This window comes from Cinclus cinclus, chromosome 6, assembly GCF_963662255.1.
Source record: "Cinclus cinclus chromosome 6, bCinCin1.1, whole genome shotgun sequence".
NCBI classification, from domain to species: Eukaryota; Metazoa; Chordata; class Aves; order Passeriformes; family Cinclidae; genus Cinclus; species Cinclus cinclus.
This window is the reverse complement of record NC_085051.1, coordinates 27,074,550-27,094,498: the sequence shown is the minus strand read 5'-3', so window position 1 is coordinate 27,094,498 and position 19,949 is coordinate 27,074,550. Positions and strand designations below refer to the sequence as shown.

The 19,949-nt window shown below is 41.5% G+C and overlaps 1 protein-coding gene across 1 annotated transcript; it reads right to left on the bottom strand.

Annotated features, from left to right (window-relative positions):
• Positions 1-2,243: 2,243 nt before the first annotated feature.
• MIDEAS (mitotic deacetylase associated SANT domain protein) lies at positions 2,244-19,509 on the bottom strand. Its single transcript, XM_062495163.1, has 12 exons — positions 18,052-19,509; positions 15,337-15,660; positions 14,056-14,401; positions 13,567-13,633; positions 10,263-10,405; positions 9,312-9,415; positions 7,899-7,974; positions 6,611-6,699; positions 5,312-5,461; positions 4,932-5,108; positions 4,340-4,539; positions 2,244-2,524 (listed from the first exon to the last, which is right to left on the bottom strand). Exons 1-12 carry the CDS (start codon positions 19,507-19,509, stop codon positions 2,320-2,322), a joined length of 3,339 nt encoding a protein of 1,112 aa, XP_062351147.1. The 3' UTR covers positions 2,244-2,319.
• Between the last annotated feature and the right edge of the window lie 440 nt (positions 19,510-19,949).

Genomic DNA, 19,949 nt, shown 5'->3' with positions numbered 1-19,949 from the left:
CTCTGATTTGTTCTAATCAGCACCTCAATGGCTTGTTTTTGACAAGAGGAAAAATTATCAGTTTCCTAAAATAGGGAGAATCAGTGAAAGATCTGGCCTTTGGAGGACTGTAATAATGCTTGCAGTTGCTTTCACCTACTGTTCCTCCTGACACAGTGTGCTAAAGCTTCTGTTATCTCCAAGGTCCCTAACATAATGGCAGACAAATATTTTCTCCAATTTATAAATAAAAAAGATAAAAATCAACACTGAAATTCTTAAGAGGAAGACTGATTTGTTTAGGCTTCTTTTTAAAAGAGCAGCTTTTAGTTCATTGCAGTTTTTGAATGATTTTAACAGTTCATGATGTGCCATGTGCTTCTTGGTTAGACAACAAGATCCATTCAATGTAGGAACATGGAACAATCATCCAAATGTTGAAAGGAACCCCAGTTTTGACAAGAATGAAAAGTATAAACTTGACAGAAAATTGAATATTTACAGGCAGAAGTGTCAACTTTGCAAATAGTGCAGTCCTTAATGATGTTCCTCCTGATTTTGTAGGAGTAGTAAATGTTTCTGCTATTCAGAAAAACAATTCTATGCAAAGGCATAGATATGTCAAAGCAAACACTGCACAGTACACAGCCTCCCAAACAAAAGAGTGAAGCCATCATGGTTGCATAAAACTACAGGGTAAGAAGACTGACAGATGACATACTGGAATTATAGCCTCTTTCTATAGTTAACCAGGAATTTATCCAGCAGCTGGAACGGTCAAGATTTAAAAAAAAAATAATCTGCCAATCAGGCACACTCTGTAGTTCACATACAACATCATCTCTTGGATCCCTGCTGGGGAAGGCAGGAGCGGATCAGCTCCTTCAGTATGGTCTGGTCTGACACAATGGCAGCACTTGAGAAGCTGGGGATCACTGCTGCCCCTAAGGACTGGACAGAGGGAGGGAGCAGGGCAGCCGGGCAACAGGATGGCACCAGCTGGCCATGAAGCACAAGTGATTCTCTGCATCCTTACAAAATAATGATAAATGTGGGCTATAAAGATGTACAGAACAATCCTGTGCGAATCTAACATCTGTCACCTGGGCCACTTCTTAACTCTCTTTCACCAGCAGCTTTTGGTGGCTAGACTTTCTGGGCTACTAGTTTGTGTCAGTTCTGAAGGAAGAGTCAGCCTTTCAGCAAAGAGCACAGCACACAGCAGGACAACCCAGCAGGCAGCATTGCCCAGCCACTGGTGTGCAAACAGGTGACAAGCTTCTCCTGTACATACTGCCTGACAGCAACTATCTGGGAAACTAGGGCCCTGCCACAAAAGCTTGATTTCAAGGAGTAAATGAGGGCTGCTACAAGACAGAAGAGGATATTGAGAGGTAAAAACATTCACAGAGGGATCACTGCTGGAGACAAGAGTCCATTCCTCCTATTTCTGAGGTGCGCACAATCCAACACACTGGATTCTGGGCTCATTTTCACTAAACAAACTTGCTCCCATTTATGTAAATTCAAACCTAGCAGTTTTCATTTCAAATTGCACTTGTGAAGCCCAGACTCCTTTAGTCAAAGGCTGACTATTTTGTTTTTCAATATGACACAACCTGCAAAGCCTGTGGTTACTCTAATCCCACAGGATATTTTTATATGCATTGCTACATTCTTAATGCCATAAGATAACTGACATCAGGCTTCCGTTTGAAAAATAAAACTTCCTTTCAAAGGGAAGAAGAATGTCTTGCTCATCCCACTTTTCATTTTTGTGAAACAGAGGTCAAAAGTGCACACCATCTTTCCACAAAACTTGTTGTCTGCCTGAATAACTGTTCAGAAAGAAAGGCAGGAAAGCATGCAAGGAAGAAACTGCTGAGAGAGAAAACAACTAGAAATCACCAGTGTCACAGTAACTGGATACACTTAGCTCAGACTAGAGCTTCATTCTCTTGCTCCAGTCTGGAAACCTTTATATCCTAGAGTCCCACTACCATGATTCCTGACAAGAACAAAAAGAAAGGTCTGACTGACCTGAGAGAACTTACTTCCACTGCAGGTGACATTGTTCTATTATGTACCTTGGATATCATTATAAATAGAATATAAATCTTATTAGTCTTAAAAAAAAATCCAAGTTGAAACAAATCTTGTTATTCACCATTCTGGCTTGGTCAGTACTGGCAAAGTGAAGTGGAATATGTGGCATGAAGAAACGGCAGCACTGAAACCAAAACCTTATGGTTCAGGTAAGAAAAGTGCAAGCAAAATACAGAGACCACAAAGAGGGAGGTTGGGTCCAGCCTTGCTACTCCCTCCACATCTGGTCTGCTGCTATATTTCTCCATCTTCATCCGAGCTGGCGCTGCTGCTCCCGCTGCTGCTGCTCCCAGTGTCACTGCTCTCTTCGTGCTGGGCCTGGCTGCGGGCTGCTGCTGCTGCTGCCTCCTTCTCCTGCTGCTTCAGCGCTGCCGCCTTCTTCTCCTGCTCCGCGTGGCTCTTCATGTGAGCACTGCGGCTCTTCACCTTGTAGAATACCCTGGGGAAGGCACACATGTACATTAGCACTGGCCCCTCCTATGGGCTCCTTCAACACCTCTCCAGAAGAGCTTCTGCTGCTCCGGCCTCAAGTTTGTGGGCTTCCGCTCTGGAACTCCCTCTGGCACTGTGATAGCACCTATAGCAAACACCACTTGGCATGTGCTGCTAGCAGGGAATTCTGAGCACCCTGAATCCACTCGCTGCATTCCTTACTGTGGCCATTTCTCAGTCAGCTCTGAATTCAGAGAGGCAGTGCTGGTATCTGAATTATGCATGTGCTGGTTAACAAAACAGGGCCCTGCTTTTCAGGCGTACCCCCGTGCTGCAATAATGAAATAAGCATGGAGGCAAATGATGGCCCAATGCCACTCTTGAGCCTTGTCCATAGAGCTTGAAGTACTTGAGCTTTTTCTTTCTGACTCTACATTTCTGTGATCTGTTCCTCCACCATTAACTATATGGACTTTGCATCAAGTGCCACAGGTGAAGTTCAGACACCATTAAGAATACTTGTCTGCTTGTCCTGTTGTTTTAAGAGCAAGCAGCTATGTAGGGAACTGGATTTTCTTGACAGTTATGATCCTGTTGGCAACAAACCTACAAAAACTACTAAAATTGTGTGTGGAAATACAAATATATTTGACATCCACCAAAGACAGCTGCAAATTTAACCAGATGAACTATGTACCTACTGGCCTAATAGCTGCTGCTGTAACAACAGTAGTGTCTCGCTTTTCTACAACACTGTTCTTAAGTCTATACTGTGTTCTTTATATGTGATCTAGCAAATACATAGAAACTTATTGTTACAAAAATGTAAGCATTACAAAGGGCCAATACAGCAGCTGCTTGAAAGTGCAGCTTTAACACCAAATACTGTATACAGTTGTAATGCAGGCGGTATCTCATATCATTTGAAGAAAAACAAGCTGTTGGGGGTTGGTTTTTTCCTTTTTCCCTTTTCCCTCTGTGGAATTTTCCCATTGTCATGCTAAGATACCTGTTGACTTAGGCCCTGGTGGCAGGGGGAAGGGGGGAGGGGAGGGAAGAGGGAAACCCCTCGATATCCAAAAAATCCAAAAGAGCAGACAGAAGGCTCTGGCTCGGCCCATCTCCCCCGCGGAGTTCGGACGAGAAGGACGATCGCCGCCTCAGCCCCATCCCTGCCATCCCAGTGTCAGGAACCATCCTCACTGCTGTCAGACCCTGCACTGCTGTCTTCTCGCTGTGAACGACCACCATCCAGCACTCTGCTGAGCACCAGGACCCACACCGTGAGCAGAGGGGTCTCTCCATCTCTCTCTCTCCCCCTGGGACAGCTCTGCCATCACCCCCAGCCCTCCTGCGGCTCTGCGGGACCCGCCCGCCCCCAGCACCGGGAACTGCAGCTCAGGGAAAAGGTGCCTGCAGCCAAAAAACACTGGGACTGAGTTACTGTTCTGTTTGTGGCTAATTTCATAGCTGTTGTTGTTTTTGTTTGTCTTGTTAGATATATTAGTAAAGAACTGTTATTTCTATCCCCATATCTTTGCCTGAGAGCTCCCTTAATTCCAAAATGATAATAATTTGTAGGGAGGAGGGATCACATTTTTCAGTTCAAAGGGAGGCTTCTGCCTTTCTTAGCAAATACCCGTCTTTCAAACTAGGACACAAGCCTTAATTTGCAAGTATTAGTGAGGCAGTAATTCATTAAAATGATTGCTGATGTCTATGGCCTATATAGGAAGGCAGAAAACTCATTTGAGAAAATGCTTCACCATGAGATGCCCTACTGTGATCCTGTCACTACTGCTGGAAGCAGAGTTGGTCTTACCTGCCACATTTTTTACATGGAAATGTGTTTTCTGTGTTTTGTGTTTTACTGGTAGCATCTGATTTTATCTTCTGTTTCCTCTTCTTCCTCTGCACTGGAGCAGTAATAGGCTTTCGAGGCTTCAATGTTGTCTCCCTTGGCTTCCTCCCAATTCTGCCCATGACAGTTGCCTCGTGATTCCTCATATTGGTGTTGCTGGCCTTTGCAAAGAGGAGAAGGGTTAAGGCAACATGACACTTAAACCCACCAGCAGAAGGAAGACAGTGGCTGAGCTCCTGTGCTTCACTCATTCCAGAAAAAGGTTTTATTTAATGACAAAGTCTTCAGGCTATTTTAAGGATAATTCTCATCATGGCTCTCTGTATGCACCTGCCACAAAGAATACACTGCATTTTTCCACCTTACACATCCCAGCTCTCCCATCACAGCACACAGTCTGATTGATAGTAACACTCCAAGCTATCTCAGCCCAATCTCTTGCTCCAGAAAAAGATGGAAACTATTTTGCATCTGGAACTGCCCACCTGTTTTCTAAACTATTTGCAGAGTGAAGGTGGAATAGAAAGCACAACATGCACAATGCACCACTTACTATTACACCATCCTGTAGTGTCTGTTCATCTTTCAGAGCATCAGCACTCTTTCTGTTATCGAACCCTTCCTCTGCCTCCTCTTCTTCCTCCTCTTCCTCCTCCTCCTCCACATGCCCCTGCTCCTCACTGAAGATGTCTCTTCTGAGAGGAAGAACACGTGCAAACCTATGGGAACTCTTCACCAGAAGATAAAGGAACTGTTAATTTTGATGTCTCTAAGTAAATGACATTATGTGACACAGGACACAAATTTATGAGTCTGGACCCCTGTAGAGACGCCAGATTGTTTGTGCTTTTGATTTGACCAGTAAAAGGGACAACACACAAGACTTCAAACCACAGCCCAAAAGAGGTGAGAGAAATCTAGGAAATTACTTACCTTGATGTCAACTTCAGCTTCATCTTTCATAGATCTCTCATTAGCACCATCAATGTCCCCAAAGATTAAGGTCCCATTTCGACCAATTTTCACCTGTTTTTTGTATGTGTAGTAGAATTCCACACACTGAGCCACTGTTTTGGTTTTTATCTGTTGTTACAAAACATGAAAATCCAGTGGATTACATGATTTTAAAAAGACTTACAAATAATTACTAGGCATGCAATAAATACACTTTGTATTTTCTCTCCTTAGTCATCTCCATTCCACCACAGCTGCTGTTCTAGCCTCCTTTTCTGTGTCATATTTGCATGTCTGCCTCATCCCACAGCCTATCACCTACTGCCATTGTTATTCACTGAGAACTAAAGGACAAACTTTCCAAAGAAAAGCTGGTTAATGTAAAGGTGACAGAACCTGGAACTTTTTAAGACTTTGTAAGCTTAATGCACCTCTTAGCCTCTGAAATATTCTAGTTGAGCTATGAGGCTTGACAGCAGCCTCTCAGTTTTATGGGGGAGCTTTATTTTGCAGCAGCACTTCAGAGAAGACCAGACCAGAATACCAATCCAAAAATGGAAGTGGAAGGTTTGCAGCCCTTTCCTGTTTCAGCCACGTGCATTTTGTAGGCATATGGTGGTAGACAAGTATCAGTACAGATTTGTGACCATCCACTTATTCTGCATCAGTGATTTTTCTCAAAAGTTTGGAATATATTCTTAGATTCTGAGCTTTTGCAATTTAAATGCCTTTGGAGCATTCATTCAGTAAATATGTTTTCAGCTCCTGGTTTTGCACTCTCCTTCAGTGATTTCCCCCTTGCTGACATGTCTTACCTCATCAAAATATGGGAGCAATCATTTTTACTATCATTGTCATATCACTGGAGAGAGAGATCTAAAGGATGCATCATTCTCATATCCTTCTTTGATCCTCTCCATCAGTGGCAAAGATGTGTTTCTTTTTAGTTTCACCAGCAAGCCATTTAAGCTAAACATTGACAGTGTTCTATAAATGTATTCTGCAGAGGAGATAATCTGCAGCATGGACTAATGGAAGTAATGCAGCTTAAGTACCAGGGTTAAGTAAACATCAACAGCAAAACAAACATTATTGCTCTAGCTTTCTGGTGACATTTTATGCTGTGCTGGATGCTGAAATTTCTCTGAATTCTTTTGCGTGCAGGACCTAATGCTTAAAATGGAGGTTTCAGAAAAATCAAGATTGAACTTCCTGTATTAAATGTTCAACAAACATGTAAAAATGTATCATGAAAACAAACAAACAAAAGTAACTTACAAGCTTTTGGACCAAGAAAAAGTCTTTCTTGTAGATTGCTATGCCTTTGTTGAATAGCTTTTTTTCAGCAACCTTCCACTTGTCTGATCCTGTAGGTAAAAGAAAGTTGTAATGGAAGCCCATACAATTTCATATGTTTACTCTTCTATGTACCTTTTCTTCATGTTTGCCTTGAGTAAGACCAATACACACATGCTTGGGGTGCAATCTCTCCTCTAACCTACTACAGCAAAACTGCAGACTGCTGTTTACTTCTCCCTTACTGTTCCACCTCAGCTCTCCTCTTAACACTTCCTTTGTGTTAGATCTAGCACTCATCACCACAGGTTAACTCAGCTCAGCTTGCAAAAACCACTCAGTTAGATGAACTAAGATATTGCCCAAGCAAGCTGACACGACACACTTCGTGGTGGCCTAGTCATAACACTTTATAGTAGGGAAATGGTGGGGCAGGAGAACAGGATCTTCTCTTTCAGCAGCAATGTGTACTTGAAGATTGACTAGATCTCCAGTATTCCTCAAATATTCCTTGCCTCTAAAAATAAACATATTTTTGAATTCCCTCCTTCCTTATAGATATTATTCAAATAACATTTACCAACAACTACAGGACAAATGTGTAATAATGAAGAAATGTAATTTCTATTGTGGCACCAATAGAAATTGGTGGCACCAATTGTGCCACCAGCTATTAGATGCCTCTCTACCACTTTATATCAGCTCTTTCAGGTGACTTGGGTCACTCCAGATCACTGAAGTCAGTGTCACACAGCTGACTATTTTCTAATTAGGTGCAAGACTACAGAGGCAGTTTATGGCATTTAAATTTTGCAGAAACACTAACAGGTATCCATAGTTTGCTGAGGCTTCTTCAGCAAGCTTGAAAACTATTCCCCATAAAACCCCTGCTTAACTCCACCCTGGAAACTCATGTTAGAGAGGCTATGATTCTAAGGTTACCACAGCCTTTCTTGTACATACTGACTACCTTTCTACATTCTCTATGGCTTAGTGCAAGGGATTACCTCCCCTTTTCCCCATAAAGAAAATCAGAACTCATACCTATTCCAACACACATGCACATGTTCAGAAGGATGCAGTGTTTCTTACATTTTAAGTGCCATAATTTGCACAAGCAAAATTTCTGGCAAGCCATTATTTGAATTATAAGAGAGGACGGCTCTTTTAATCTTCCTGTAATATAACCGAGTACCCCAAAAAATCAGAAAAGGATAGAAAAAATCCTGTTTGATGAGCAGGCAGCACTGAGTTGTTCTGGTTAACAAACCTGTGTAGTGATAATCTGCCAAAGGGTGGGTAGGTGGTCGCACTGGCTTCTTCAACAGCAGTTTGGTCAGAGCTCCCTTGGATAAACACAAGTAAAATAATTAATGTAATGTTTGGGCTATTAAAAACAAAGATCAAGCAATTGTTAATCCCTTCTTTTTCTGTGGCAAGTTAACAGAAAAGAACCAGAACACAGTTAACCACTTGGGACAACTTTAAAAATCACATTCTTGACTACCTACCTAATCTTGGATACCACAGGCAAGTAGTACATTCATGGCACCTCTTCACATCTGTGAATTGACCAGGGTACTGGGAGAGAGCTAATTCCATAGATAGAGACTTTGCAACAGTTTCCTCTCATTAACCAAAGGCCTATTACACACACATCCAAAAATGCTGCCCTAAATGATACCTGTCTTACACATCCAAGTAATTGTAGTCTGATCTCACTCAACTAAGCAATATTTCAAAAGAAAACAAAAGTCATGTGACTGAAAGATCACACACACACAAACCCCACCTCTCAAGCTGCTTTTTAGTTTTCATTTAAACCAGAAAAGCTTTCAAATTTTGTTGGAAGGAGACAATGGAATCGTGCTTCCACTGGCAGTTAAAAACCACCTGAACAATGAGCTCCTGCTGCCAGAGGCAGTCCTGCTCCTCCCTAATGCCAACAACAGCATTCACAATGATGAGCTGGCAGAAACCTAATACATACACACAAAAACTACTTTCTGTTTGATCTCTTCTCCAATGCAAGTCCATGCAGTCTCACAAGTGCCAGGGGATGGGAAACAAGCAGCCAGGCAAAACTGTGGGATACTCCTGACCACAGGGCTGATTTATGCCAAGTTAAATCAGTCATAGAACTATAAAAGGATGACAAAGTTTTGCTGTTTGCCCTGCTCTGCTTTTTTGATATTACCTCCCAGGGGTATCAAAGGGAAATAATGAAAGCCTATCACGTCTAACAGTATTGATATAAAATTAGCACAGCTGTTCTACAGACACAGACAGAGAAGTCAAATGGATCTACCAAAACAATGAGGTGCAAGACACTGCTCTTTGACTCAGCTTTCAGCCCCAGCCTCTTAATTTTCCTTTCTACATAGTAACCTTTCAAGGTAGACAACATCTAAGATTCATTTAGCAGTCTTGGCTCACTTGCCCTGATAGACTGTCAGTGTGTTTGTTAAAAAGCCAAACATGTCCAAATTGGAAATACAAGATAGTAAGTGCACATGGCACTGTTTATCAGTCAGAACCCACTTTAGGGACATACAAGGGACATCAAACACTGGGAACCAGATGCACTGAAAGGAATTTGCAAGGCTCCCCTCTCAGGAATGAGGTTACCTGACCTTCCTTGACATCTTTGACCATATTGAGGTGAACAGCTGGGCAGACTCACCAGAATGCTTCCCTTTTCTTCATGTAAGAAATGCAACGCCAGCTCCTGGTTGGTTCCAGCCCCAGGAAAAATGCTTGAACAGGCAGCAGCTAGCAGATTTTCCACTATTTCCACAGGAGTACCAAACAATTCAGAAAAGAAGAATAAAATGAAGTTTCCTACAGGATTTGCATGATAAATTACCTCTTTTGAAGGAGGAACAGACTTAACACAAAGTAAAACTCAGAGAAGCTCAGTGTCCTTGCAAATTTATCTGGGTCAAATTTGGACTCCAGAATTCATTAGACTACAAGGTCATGCATCACTATCTACACATGGAGTTTCTTGCAAATCTCCTCACTCCTCTAATGTCCTCCTACTTCCCTGTGCCTCTGACATTTCTTGAATCCACCCTTATATCGTGAATTTCCATTTCACAAAACCCTTTGTAATCTCTCATTTAAAATATTTCTTTCAAGCTTGCCCACTTCCTCTTCCCTTCAGGATTTACACAGGCCACAACCAACATGCAACAAAAGCAGGCAGCTCCCCAAGTCTGCTACTAGCTACCACGACTCCTGCTTCCTCATCCTGCCTTCTGTTGACAACTTGACTTTCTCAAAATACTACTACGTCTTGAACATCCCTCAAAAACACAGGAGTTGAGTGTGTGTGGTTTTCAAATGTTAACAAATCCAAGGAAGCTTCACTGAGCAAAAGGCTGCCCTTGGCCTGACAGAAGAAATGGTCCCAGTTTTTTCATTATTAAAAGAAACAATCTTACCCACCTCCCCTTGCCCCACACATGCAATCTGATAAACAAGTTTTGTTCCTAAAACTGTTTTCAAGACCACTCAAACATGTCACATGAATGGCACCTCTAAAAGATTTTTAATTATACAGTAGATATGTGGTTACCCCTGTAACCAATGTGGCAACTCTGCCCTCTTTAACAGCCTGCCACCTTCTTACCATTCTCTTGAGTGACTTTGTTAGTTTCCAAATCACCCCATGGTTGCCACACCAGCTCTGCTTTATGTTCGTCAGCTTCTGCCAGAGATCTGTCTTGGAGTGATGGGATTTCTGCTTGAAAGCGAGTTCCTACATTTATTCGCCTGCAGAGAAGGAAAAATGTTACAGTCAGGCCATCTTTACAATATCCAGGAAGTCTCCATCTCTGCTAGAAACACTAATGAAGAACCAAACAAAGAGACAAATGCATATACAAATGCAGGCTCTTGCAGATAACACCAACAGTGTTGTAGGTTACATAAATAACTCAGAAGTTGAGAGGTTTTATATTTATTAGCAGTTTCCATTTTTTTATCACTATAGGTTGAAACTATATTTAAATTAGCATCCCCTAATAACTGCTTAAAGAATGGTTATTAGCTTCTAATAATCATCAGTTTTTGAGAGGCTCTCATACAGGGTCCTCTTATGGCAAGCTTGCTCCTCAGGCATAAGATAGGTCAGCCTGTTTTAGTATTAACATTTTGTCAGCCAACAACTGAACCAGAGTCTCCAAAAGTCCTTTTCAACCTAAACATCTCCATCTGGTCCAACTTTCCATTCAAAGCAGGATCAAAATTTGGTCCTTTATGACCTTGATGCAATGTGGTGTCTTCTAGGTACTCTTGCTAACAACTGGAACCAAAAATATAAACCAATGAAATCTGTATTGCTCATTTTGTACCAAACCCAAATCCTATCCTTTTACCAGCAATCTCATACCTTTACTTATGAATTAGCAGACAGATTTTTCACTACATGCAACCCACAGAGCACTACATTTGCTTTAAGTCATGACCAACCACAGAGATTCTACTCTGTACTAGCAAACGTGATTTTGTGCACAGAGGTGGGTAAGAACCTCCACTGAAAGACTGTTCTGCTATGTACTTAGTGCAAAAGTGCTCCTCATTCAGATGTCTGTCAACTAGTACCACACTGGTAGCTCTTGACATAGAAAGTATAGAGAAAGAAGTTCTTTCTTGAAGAGAGCAGATCAGGCAGTGCCCAGAAGATGATAAAATTCTGGAGTTGCTTCACTAGGAATAAAGTAAAGCCTTCCCTGCCCAGGGCAAGGCTTGCTATAATTCTCAAGTCTTGGCTTGGTGTCCCACACCTAGCACAATTACCAGAGAAAGAGCATGATCTGGTGTAATAAGGAGCAATAACAAAAACTTCTGAGAAATGCCAACCTCCAGACTTTTCTCATCCTCTGAAATGACACATACATATCTATTATAAAAAGCAGTTTGGAATATGTGTGAGAGAGCCTTAAAACAACACAAAACCTGCACAGAAATCCAGAGAGATACTAGCAAGTGTTTAAATATGGTGTTTTGAAGTCCTAAGAGACTGTAGTATCAAAAGGGAGGAAATGGGTATGGAAGGAGAAGAAGCAAACACCTTAATTCCCTTTTATACCCAATTCCTCATTTTGGTATTGTCATGAAACACCTGCATCATAAGACATCACATGCTGGAAAAGCCTGTGTTAAAAAAATGAATGATTTCTAACATACATAGAAAGAGATTTTGCAAACTATTTCTCTTGCATCTATAGCAGATCCAGATCTTCTTAAGGGGAACAGTTCATGTGTAAAAAAAGCGATGCAGAAGTTAACTACTCTATACTATACATTTGTTCCAACTTCATCACCCATTCAGCAGCAGCACCACATAAGTGGAGTGGGATTTCTTCTTGGATTCCTTCCTTCAGAATCTGTTAGATGCACAGACTGATGCTAACTTTCAGTAGGTGATGGAAAGATGACATCAAACATAGTAAGTGTAAAGCAGGGAAGTTTTAGGCATATAACTTCCTTTTGGCAAAAAGAAATGAACTTGCACTACTAAGCTACCATGGTTTGAAATTTCCAGCAATGAGTTTTCACACACAACTAAAATCACAACTAACTTTATGTCACTAACTTCAGCAATTTAAGCCAACAGACACAAGAAAGACAATTACACCATAAAGAGGTCAAAGATCAAGACCTGAGAGAGAGACAAAAAATATCTGTTCAGGAAGTTCCCCTGGATTAATTCCCCTGGATTAATGGCAAAAAGATGAATTAGGCAACTTCCAAAATAAATTTATACAACAATAAATGTACTTATTTCAATGAATGGGCTTGGTCTAGAGGAAGTTTGCAAAGGTAACAAGAAAAATCTACATTCATTCACAATTGCAACATTTGCTCAGGACAGGCTGCTAACACAAGTGCAGAAAACTGAGCTTCAAACAAGAAGGCAAAATGGAAAAAGGGCAAGGAAAAAATAAAATTGTCAGCAAATGCTCCAGTCCATTTTAAAACATAAACTATTTTGGATAAAAGCAAAAGAAGCATTGTATTTACCTGGGGAAATTTTGAGTTGCTTATCTCCAATGTTACAGGATACGCTACAGATTTAGAGCAGAGAATTCTGACTGTACAGTCAGATGCAGACCCATGTAGGTGTTTTTATGCCATATGGGTGTTTCCATCTCCATGATTAGATTTTGCAGGCATTTGTTAATTAGGTATAATAATGAAATGGAACTACTTTGCTGTAGTTCTACAGTACTGAGCTTGAACTGATACCACTCCCAGAGCATGGGCAAAGGCTGTACAGAGAAATCTGCAACTCCACTCAAGTTTGGCAGGACTGGCACCCAGCCTAAGATCACAATTCCAGCTTCAGTATCTCCAGACTGTGCTCCCTACTGCTGCTGTGTCCACATATGTCTGAAGTTTCACAACACAGCCAGCTAAAGACTAACAAGGCTGACTAGCTCAGGGCATACACCCCATATGCCTCTGGCTGTAGGGCTTTCAGGCAGGGGGGAACAAAGTGTTCACAGCTGTGCTGCAGCTACAACACACCCACAATTGGACCAGGCCATGTGAAAGCAAACTCCAGTTTTCCATGCCACATTCTGTCCTTCCTCTAAAGGACCATCATCTTCCCACCCTAAAACAAGCACAGAGCATACAAAGAAGTGCTTGTATACAACAACACAGGACAGATTCACCTTTAGGTAACTAACAGTAATTCAGCCCAGAGAAAGATGAGCAGTAATAGAAAGCAGTTAGCGTCACCAGAATTACATTTGCTCAAACAAACACTATTTATCATGTGGTGTAATTTTTAATCAAGACAACTTATATTTTGAACCACCAAAAAGAATAGTTTTAATGTTTCTAAGAGACACAGGAAGCATCTTAAAAGTTTAGGAGGAAGCAAGGAAGCACTTTTAGTAAGAAACTCTGAATCTACTACTTACGGTTCAATGCTGACCGGGGTGGCTTCCCCCACTACTGTAAGAATGGGAGGGGTAACTTCTGAACTATCTGCAACAAGAAGAAAGAACTGCTTAGCTTCACATCCGAGATTTACTTTTCACACACCTTGCAAATCTTATCAGAGCTTCCATCTCTCAAAAAGGGTACCCCTAGGCTAAATAAAGGAGTTTCAGATGACCAGGAACTTGCCTTCCTCCCCTCAGTTCAAGATACCGACAATCTGCGAGAAACTGACTTTTCATTCTCAAGAACGTCAGCAGGGGGTGTTGCAGGTTGTTTATGAACACATCTTGACATCCATGCCCAGATGGACCAACACCGCATTTCCTCTATTCTGGCTCCCCCAACAATGAGGAAGAAACTCCAGTTTCACACAGTCGCACCTTCCCGAAAGGCATGATGTTCCTCCTAATGCTCCACAGTTCCTAATCAGAAATTAGGCAAGAAAGGAAGGTTAAAATGAAACTTACTTGATCTAAGCAGAGTTCTGTGACCACTTTTGGGAGTCATTGGAGGTGGAACCGAATGACCGCTTGTAGACAGGATAGCGTTAAAATACAGTCCAGATCCTTCTCTCACTGGACTAAGGATTGGTGGAGGAGTGTAAGGAGGTAGCTCAAAGTTCCTGTCTGAAGGGTGGTCTGCCAGACGGACGGGTGACCGTAAGTGGCTCTGATATGGAGTAATGTTGGAATAAACAGGTGGTGCAATAAAGGTGCCAGCTTTTGGTGGTATGAAGAGTGGCTCAGGTCTTGGCCGTTGCTTTGGTTTTCGGGCAAAGCCCTCAGCTTCATCCTTTGGAACAGCATCTTCATGCTATTAGGAAAAAAAAAAAGATAATTTAATTTAAAACCTCAGGTTGTTTGGAAAACTTTAGTGAGATGACAACATTTTTTTATGGCAGCTCAAAATCTTGATAGGACAGCTGGAGGATGCCTCAACAATTAGCAGAAGGGGAAAGTGAGAGCAAGAACACAGGGAATGGAATGGACAGAGGAACTATTAGGTAGCAGCTCTAGCTCATGTGATCATGAAGCTGTATTTTACAAGATGGCAGCTTTAAAAGAGAACAAAAAAGCACAGCAGAACCCTGGCACAGATACGTCAGAACCCTGATACAGATACACAGTGACACCAAATATTGGTAAGAGAATGGAAAACAATATAGCAGTATTTCATTAGATGGTCAAACATTTAAATACAGAAAAACCTCCCCAGATGCCTGCCATTTCTCTGGTATCTGAACATTCTGTTGTACTTCTGGTTAGAAGAGAGGGAAAATAAAAAAATCAATGCACCCTCTCATCACTACCATGCTGCAGGGGAACAATAAAGTACTGGCCTTCAGAACTCAGTAAAAGGTTTTAATTGCATGAGAATTAAATCTTCACTTTGGATTTGATTCACATTGAGAGATATGTACACTACTTAGAATTTATTGGTATTTATGTACGTATGAAGAAAGCACTCTTGACACAGACAGACTATTATTCTAGTCTTACTGCCCATCTGGTTTTATTCACTGTTTAGTGAATTTAGTGAGGCACTGCCTGGCTTTACTAGCATTAGCTGTAGGTCATGAAAAAGCCACCAATGCCCAAATATATGGCAATATTATGATAAAAAAATAATCCCCAGACTACATACATTCCAAGCCTTGAGATCAAACTACTTAAATAGAAAATGGTTAAAAACTGTGAGATTAAATCTAAGAGATGTAGCTCATCTTTGGTTTCTTGGTCCATCCATACCTGACTCGAGGTCTCCATGTTAGTATTACGATTAGATCGCCTCCGAGTGACTATCACAGAAGGCTTCCGTTCACAAGGAGCTCGGTCGTTTGTTTGGCCTCTCTGGAGCTTTCCATCCTCAGACTTTTCCTTTTCAAGGCTCTGCAAGTCAATTTTTCTCACTGGCACAGACACAGGAATGATAAGAGGCACAAGGCTGCTATCCTCCCGGGCTTTTTTGGGAGCTGGTGAAGAACTGGCGAATTCTACAACACTTTTTGAAGCTGCAGTAGGTCCTGGAGCTGTTACTAGCACACTCTTCTTCTCCTCTGAATTATCCAGTTCCTGAGAAGAAAAATAGATTCCTAAAAAGTTCTGTATTACTTACATAATAAATGAGATATCATCTCACTTTTAGTGTATATCAAGTTTCTTGATGCAATTTGCAAGCTGAAATGGATTTGGAAGTGTTACTGGAGGAAAAGAATACTTCACTGCATTACTAAAATTTAATAGAATTACTTGAGGATTGCCTGTAGTCTCAACTGCTAGAACACTTATATAGGTCATTCTTAGGAATTGTTTTACCACCTATGTTTTAACATTTTATTTTCTATATGAATGTCCTGCTTTGTAACTTTCAACAAAGGCTCTTTAGTTTTAGTAATGATCAAAAGCTGCAGGTTATTAATTTCAAATATTAGATTTCTGCTCCAGGGAAGACTGAACCATGATAATATCTTAATTAAATCTCTCACACAAAAAAAAACCCCATACCCAGAGCTAGCTTTTTGCTTCATCTTTCTTTTTTTTTCTGACTCTGGAAAACATTAAGCCATCAAAATAAGTCAGGCAACAAAACTAAACATATAAAATCTACCATATCAAGAAGATCTAGGACTGTCTCCTTTCAAGACCTTTTATTAAGGTTGGCCTAAGTGTGCACAGAAAGGTTTATCCTGTAAGTGACCCTGAAGTGTGTAAGTCTGACTGCTCGTTCACAGAGGTTGTTTTTAACAGAATGACACTCGTAAGAGAGGCAGACCACTTTCATTCAGCAAACATTTTCTTTTTTCTCCCTCACACAATATCCAACACTTTAAGGATGTAAAATCCATCAGACCTCTGGTAAGAATTTTATCCTCTTTCAAAACCTCATCCTGAAAGCCTGAAGAGATCTAAGCATAAAGAGTTCTTCTGCTAGTGCCATTATGCTTGCATAACTGCAAAGAAAAAAAGAGCATCTGTCAAAACACTTCTCTGGTCTTTACATTATGAATCAGCCTGCAAGCAGACGTGCCTTCAAACGGCCAATTTCTTGCTTCATCTCTCAGGGCCTTTTCCTAAATGCTCTGTTTGCTTCTTCTTGACACTCTGTTAGTGATCCTAGTGCAATGTGAATTGCAGGCCTTCTGTAATATAACCACACAATGGCTGGCAAAGTAAGAGCAAATACACCAGCAGTAAGAGCAAGCACATGCTACAATGTACTACCAGTTCTTTATCAAATCAGCTGGTTCAACTTGGAATTAGAGCAAAAAGGATTGAAGGGAGCATCAACCAAGTCACTGTTTGCTTTCTGCTGTCCAAGAGATGGAGTAGGCTATGGATATTCTGCTCATTGTTTATTAGTTTAGTTCCTTCACTCAAACAGCACATTCCTCTAAGAAAGAGGTGGGAAAAAAACAGTGACAGAAAGACTATGATAAAAAGGATGATGAGAACAAGACAGGGAATAAAATTTCAACACCCCCCCCCCCCACCCTGGTTTATGGGTTGACTGGATAGCAACTCAGGTGTCAAAACTGTAGGTAAAAGTAACTCATGTATCATGTGTATTTCATCAACCTTTGGCAACAAAACTTCCAAGGAAAAGTGTGCCTCCTAAGAAGCACTCAATAAAAGATTAGTCAAATCACAACGCTCAAAATATGTTCAGAAACAGTCAGTCCAGAAAACCCCACCCAACTCCAAAACTCCCATCACTTGTCTCCCAATAGGCTAGTTAATTCTGAATTCTTCCATCTTGCCATATGGAATATATACTGTGCAGTTTAGACTGATGGAATATCAAAAGGTTAGGAGTAGTGAGCTACCAAATCAGTCAGCACTAAAACTTCTTCCCTACTAAGTCCTACATGAGGTCTACAGGCAGACAGGTCATTCTACAGCCCTCAGATCAAACAGGATGCTGCATGAGACAGGCCTTTGTCATTCCTAGTATATGTTCTTAATGAAAGTGAAGCCTTCTTAGACTTTTAATATTTGTGAAATATTGAACATGTAAATTGCGTTATGTAATTTTTAGATAGTATATTTTAGAAACACTTCAACTGCTGAAACTGAAAAACTGACAGCTAAGCCTAAGTCTCTTAACAGAAAAGAAAGATAATGTTAAATTGGTAAAAAGACAAGTAAACTGCTTATAGTTGCCTCTCAAAATTCCTGATCACCTTGAGACCTAAGCTGAAAACATGCATATTTTCATATCATGGGCTAAAATAACATTTGGTGTTAGTGAAATAGAACTGTCCTTTAGTGGTCTCACTACACTACATCTCTGTTCTCCTACATCTATGAATTACAGTAGCTGAATTTACACACCTCCACACCAGAACTGCCCTTGTTGCACACTTCAAGATACCACCCTGTCCTGTACATGTACATAAATTCCTTTCCTTTCAGCTCTACTTTGTAGTCTAAAATGTGCTATATTGGTTAGGGTCTATACTTTACCTTTACATTCTGAAGAGAAGCCAGCTCAACAGCTTTTTGGGCCAAAGTCAGCAAATTGGCTTCTTGAGAAACACGTCGCCTCCGCCGGGTACTCTGGATTACACCACCTCTGACACTCTGAAAATCATTAGTTCTTTGAATGCTTTCTTCAGGTGCTGCTGCCTGTTTGTCCTCATCTCTACCATTCTGGGCTGCAGCTTGCCTATCTGTTTCCATCTGGCACTGCTCACTATTGACCAGGACATCTTTCTGCCCCAGATCCAATCTTCTGGGATGCAAATAGCTACTTTTATTGTGAGCCAGTGACTCAGGTGCCTGCTGCAATGGGACCTCTTGCTGATGTGTTTGCCAGTGATGAAGAAATAAATTGCTAGGTTGTTCTTCTGCCTGCTTAGAAGTCAACGCTTCTCCTGCAGATGCCAGCAGGCCACCTTCTTTGGAGAGTCTCCGTGACCTTCTTGGAAAGGGAATCTGGGTCTGAGGTAGCACAGTCTGTTGGTTCTGCTCTGTTAATGCCTTGAATAGCTCCTGGTTCCTCTCTGCTTGCTGAAACTGGTGTGGCATCATGTGATGTTGAGGTGCTGCAGCTGCCACATGAGGCTGTGCTATAGAAGTTGTTTGCTGCAGACCGAAGGCTTGTGTTGCAGCCTGTTGCTGCTGCTGCTGTTGAGGATAGAAGTTTTCAAAGAGTTGTAGCTGGGGAAGAGCTTGCTGTTTTTGTTGTGCAGTAAATGCTGGACTGGAAGAAGTTGGAGCTTCTTGAAAGACATGTAACAACTCAGGAAGACCTTGCTTTTGGCCTTGGTGACCAAAAGCAAGTTGGAAAGGCTGCAATGGCAGAGCTTGATTCTGCTGCTGCTGTTTCTGCATTTGATGAAAAGAATTCATTTGAGCTTGCTGTCTAACAAGGGCTTGCTGTTCCAGCTGAGCCTTCTGGGACATCATCTGCTGGACAGCATCTCCATATAAATCCAGCTGTGACACAAACACTCCTTTCTCTTGATTTCTTTTAAGGGCTTCTGGGTGGCCATAGAAGCCTGGGGCACCAGCATTGGAGTGGGGTCCTTTTGGGTTGCCCCCAAAAACCATACTGTGGTTCCACATTGAAGGTGGAGATTGCCAGTGGCTGTCACCTCTCTCTGGCAACCGATTTCCCATTAGTGAATTCTGCCATTTGACAGCTGTTACTGACTGAGGCATCATCACTGCTTCTCCCCTATCTTGATTGTAAACAGAGTTCATCAGAGCAACGTTGTTGGGTGCACTTGTTAATCCTCCTGGATGAGAAGTCTCCATAGTTTGGGAGACTGGTATATTCCCTCCATGGCCATAATACTGTCCTTCCTTAAGCTGCTGCTGTGGTTCTTTTGATGGCACAGCTATGTCCTGCTCATTAAAATAGGCAACCCGTTTCCCAGTCCGTTTGCTTGAAGACTTTTGCTGAGCCTGAAGATTCATGGTTCAGTCTATTTGCCCAGCCACATACACAGTATTTATAATCCACCCATCCCTGAGGTTGGGGGAGGAAAGGCACAGCAGTCTTTCTTTTCCATTCAGCTTTAGTAATAAAGGGCAGGAAAGAAGTCCGGATGAAAGTGCATTCACTTCCTTTTTCTTTGTGTGCTTCTCCCACTTCTTTTCACTCTTATACTTTGTGGTTCAGAGGTCAGTAGGGTCCACTTAGTTATAGGTCCTGAAACAGAGAAGCAATTGCAATGAATCATCAACAGCCATAACCGGCCTATGAATGCTCATGTGACAGACAACAATATGTATGTCTGTCCCATTTCCCATGGAAATGAAGACCAGGATAACAGATGGAAGAAACAACACATCTTACCTGCTAGAAGAATGTGAAACAAAACAACTAGTTTTACAAAATAAATATCACACTGTAC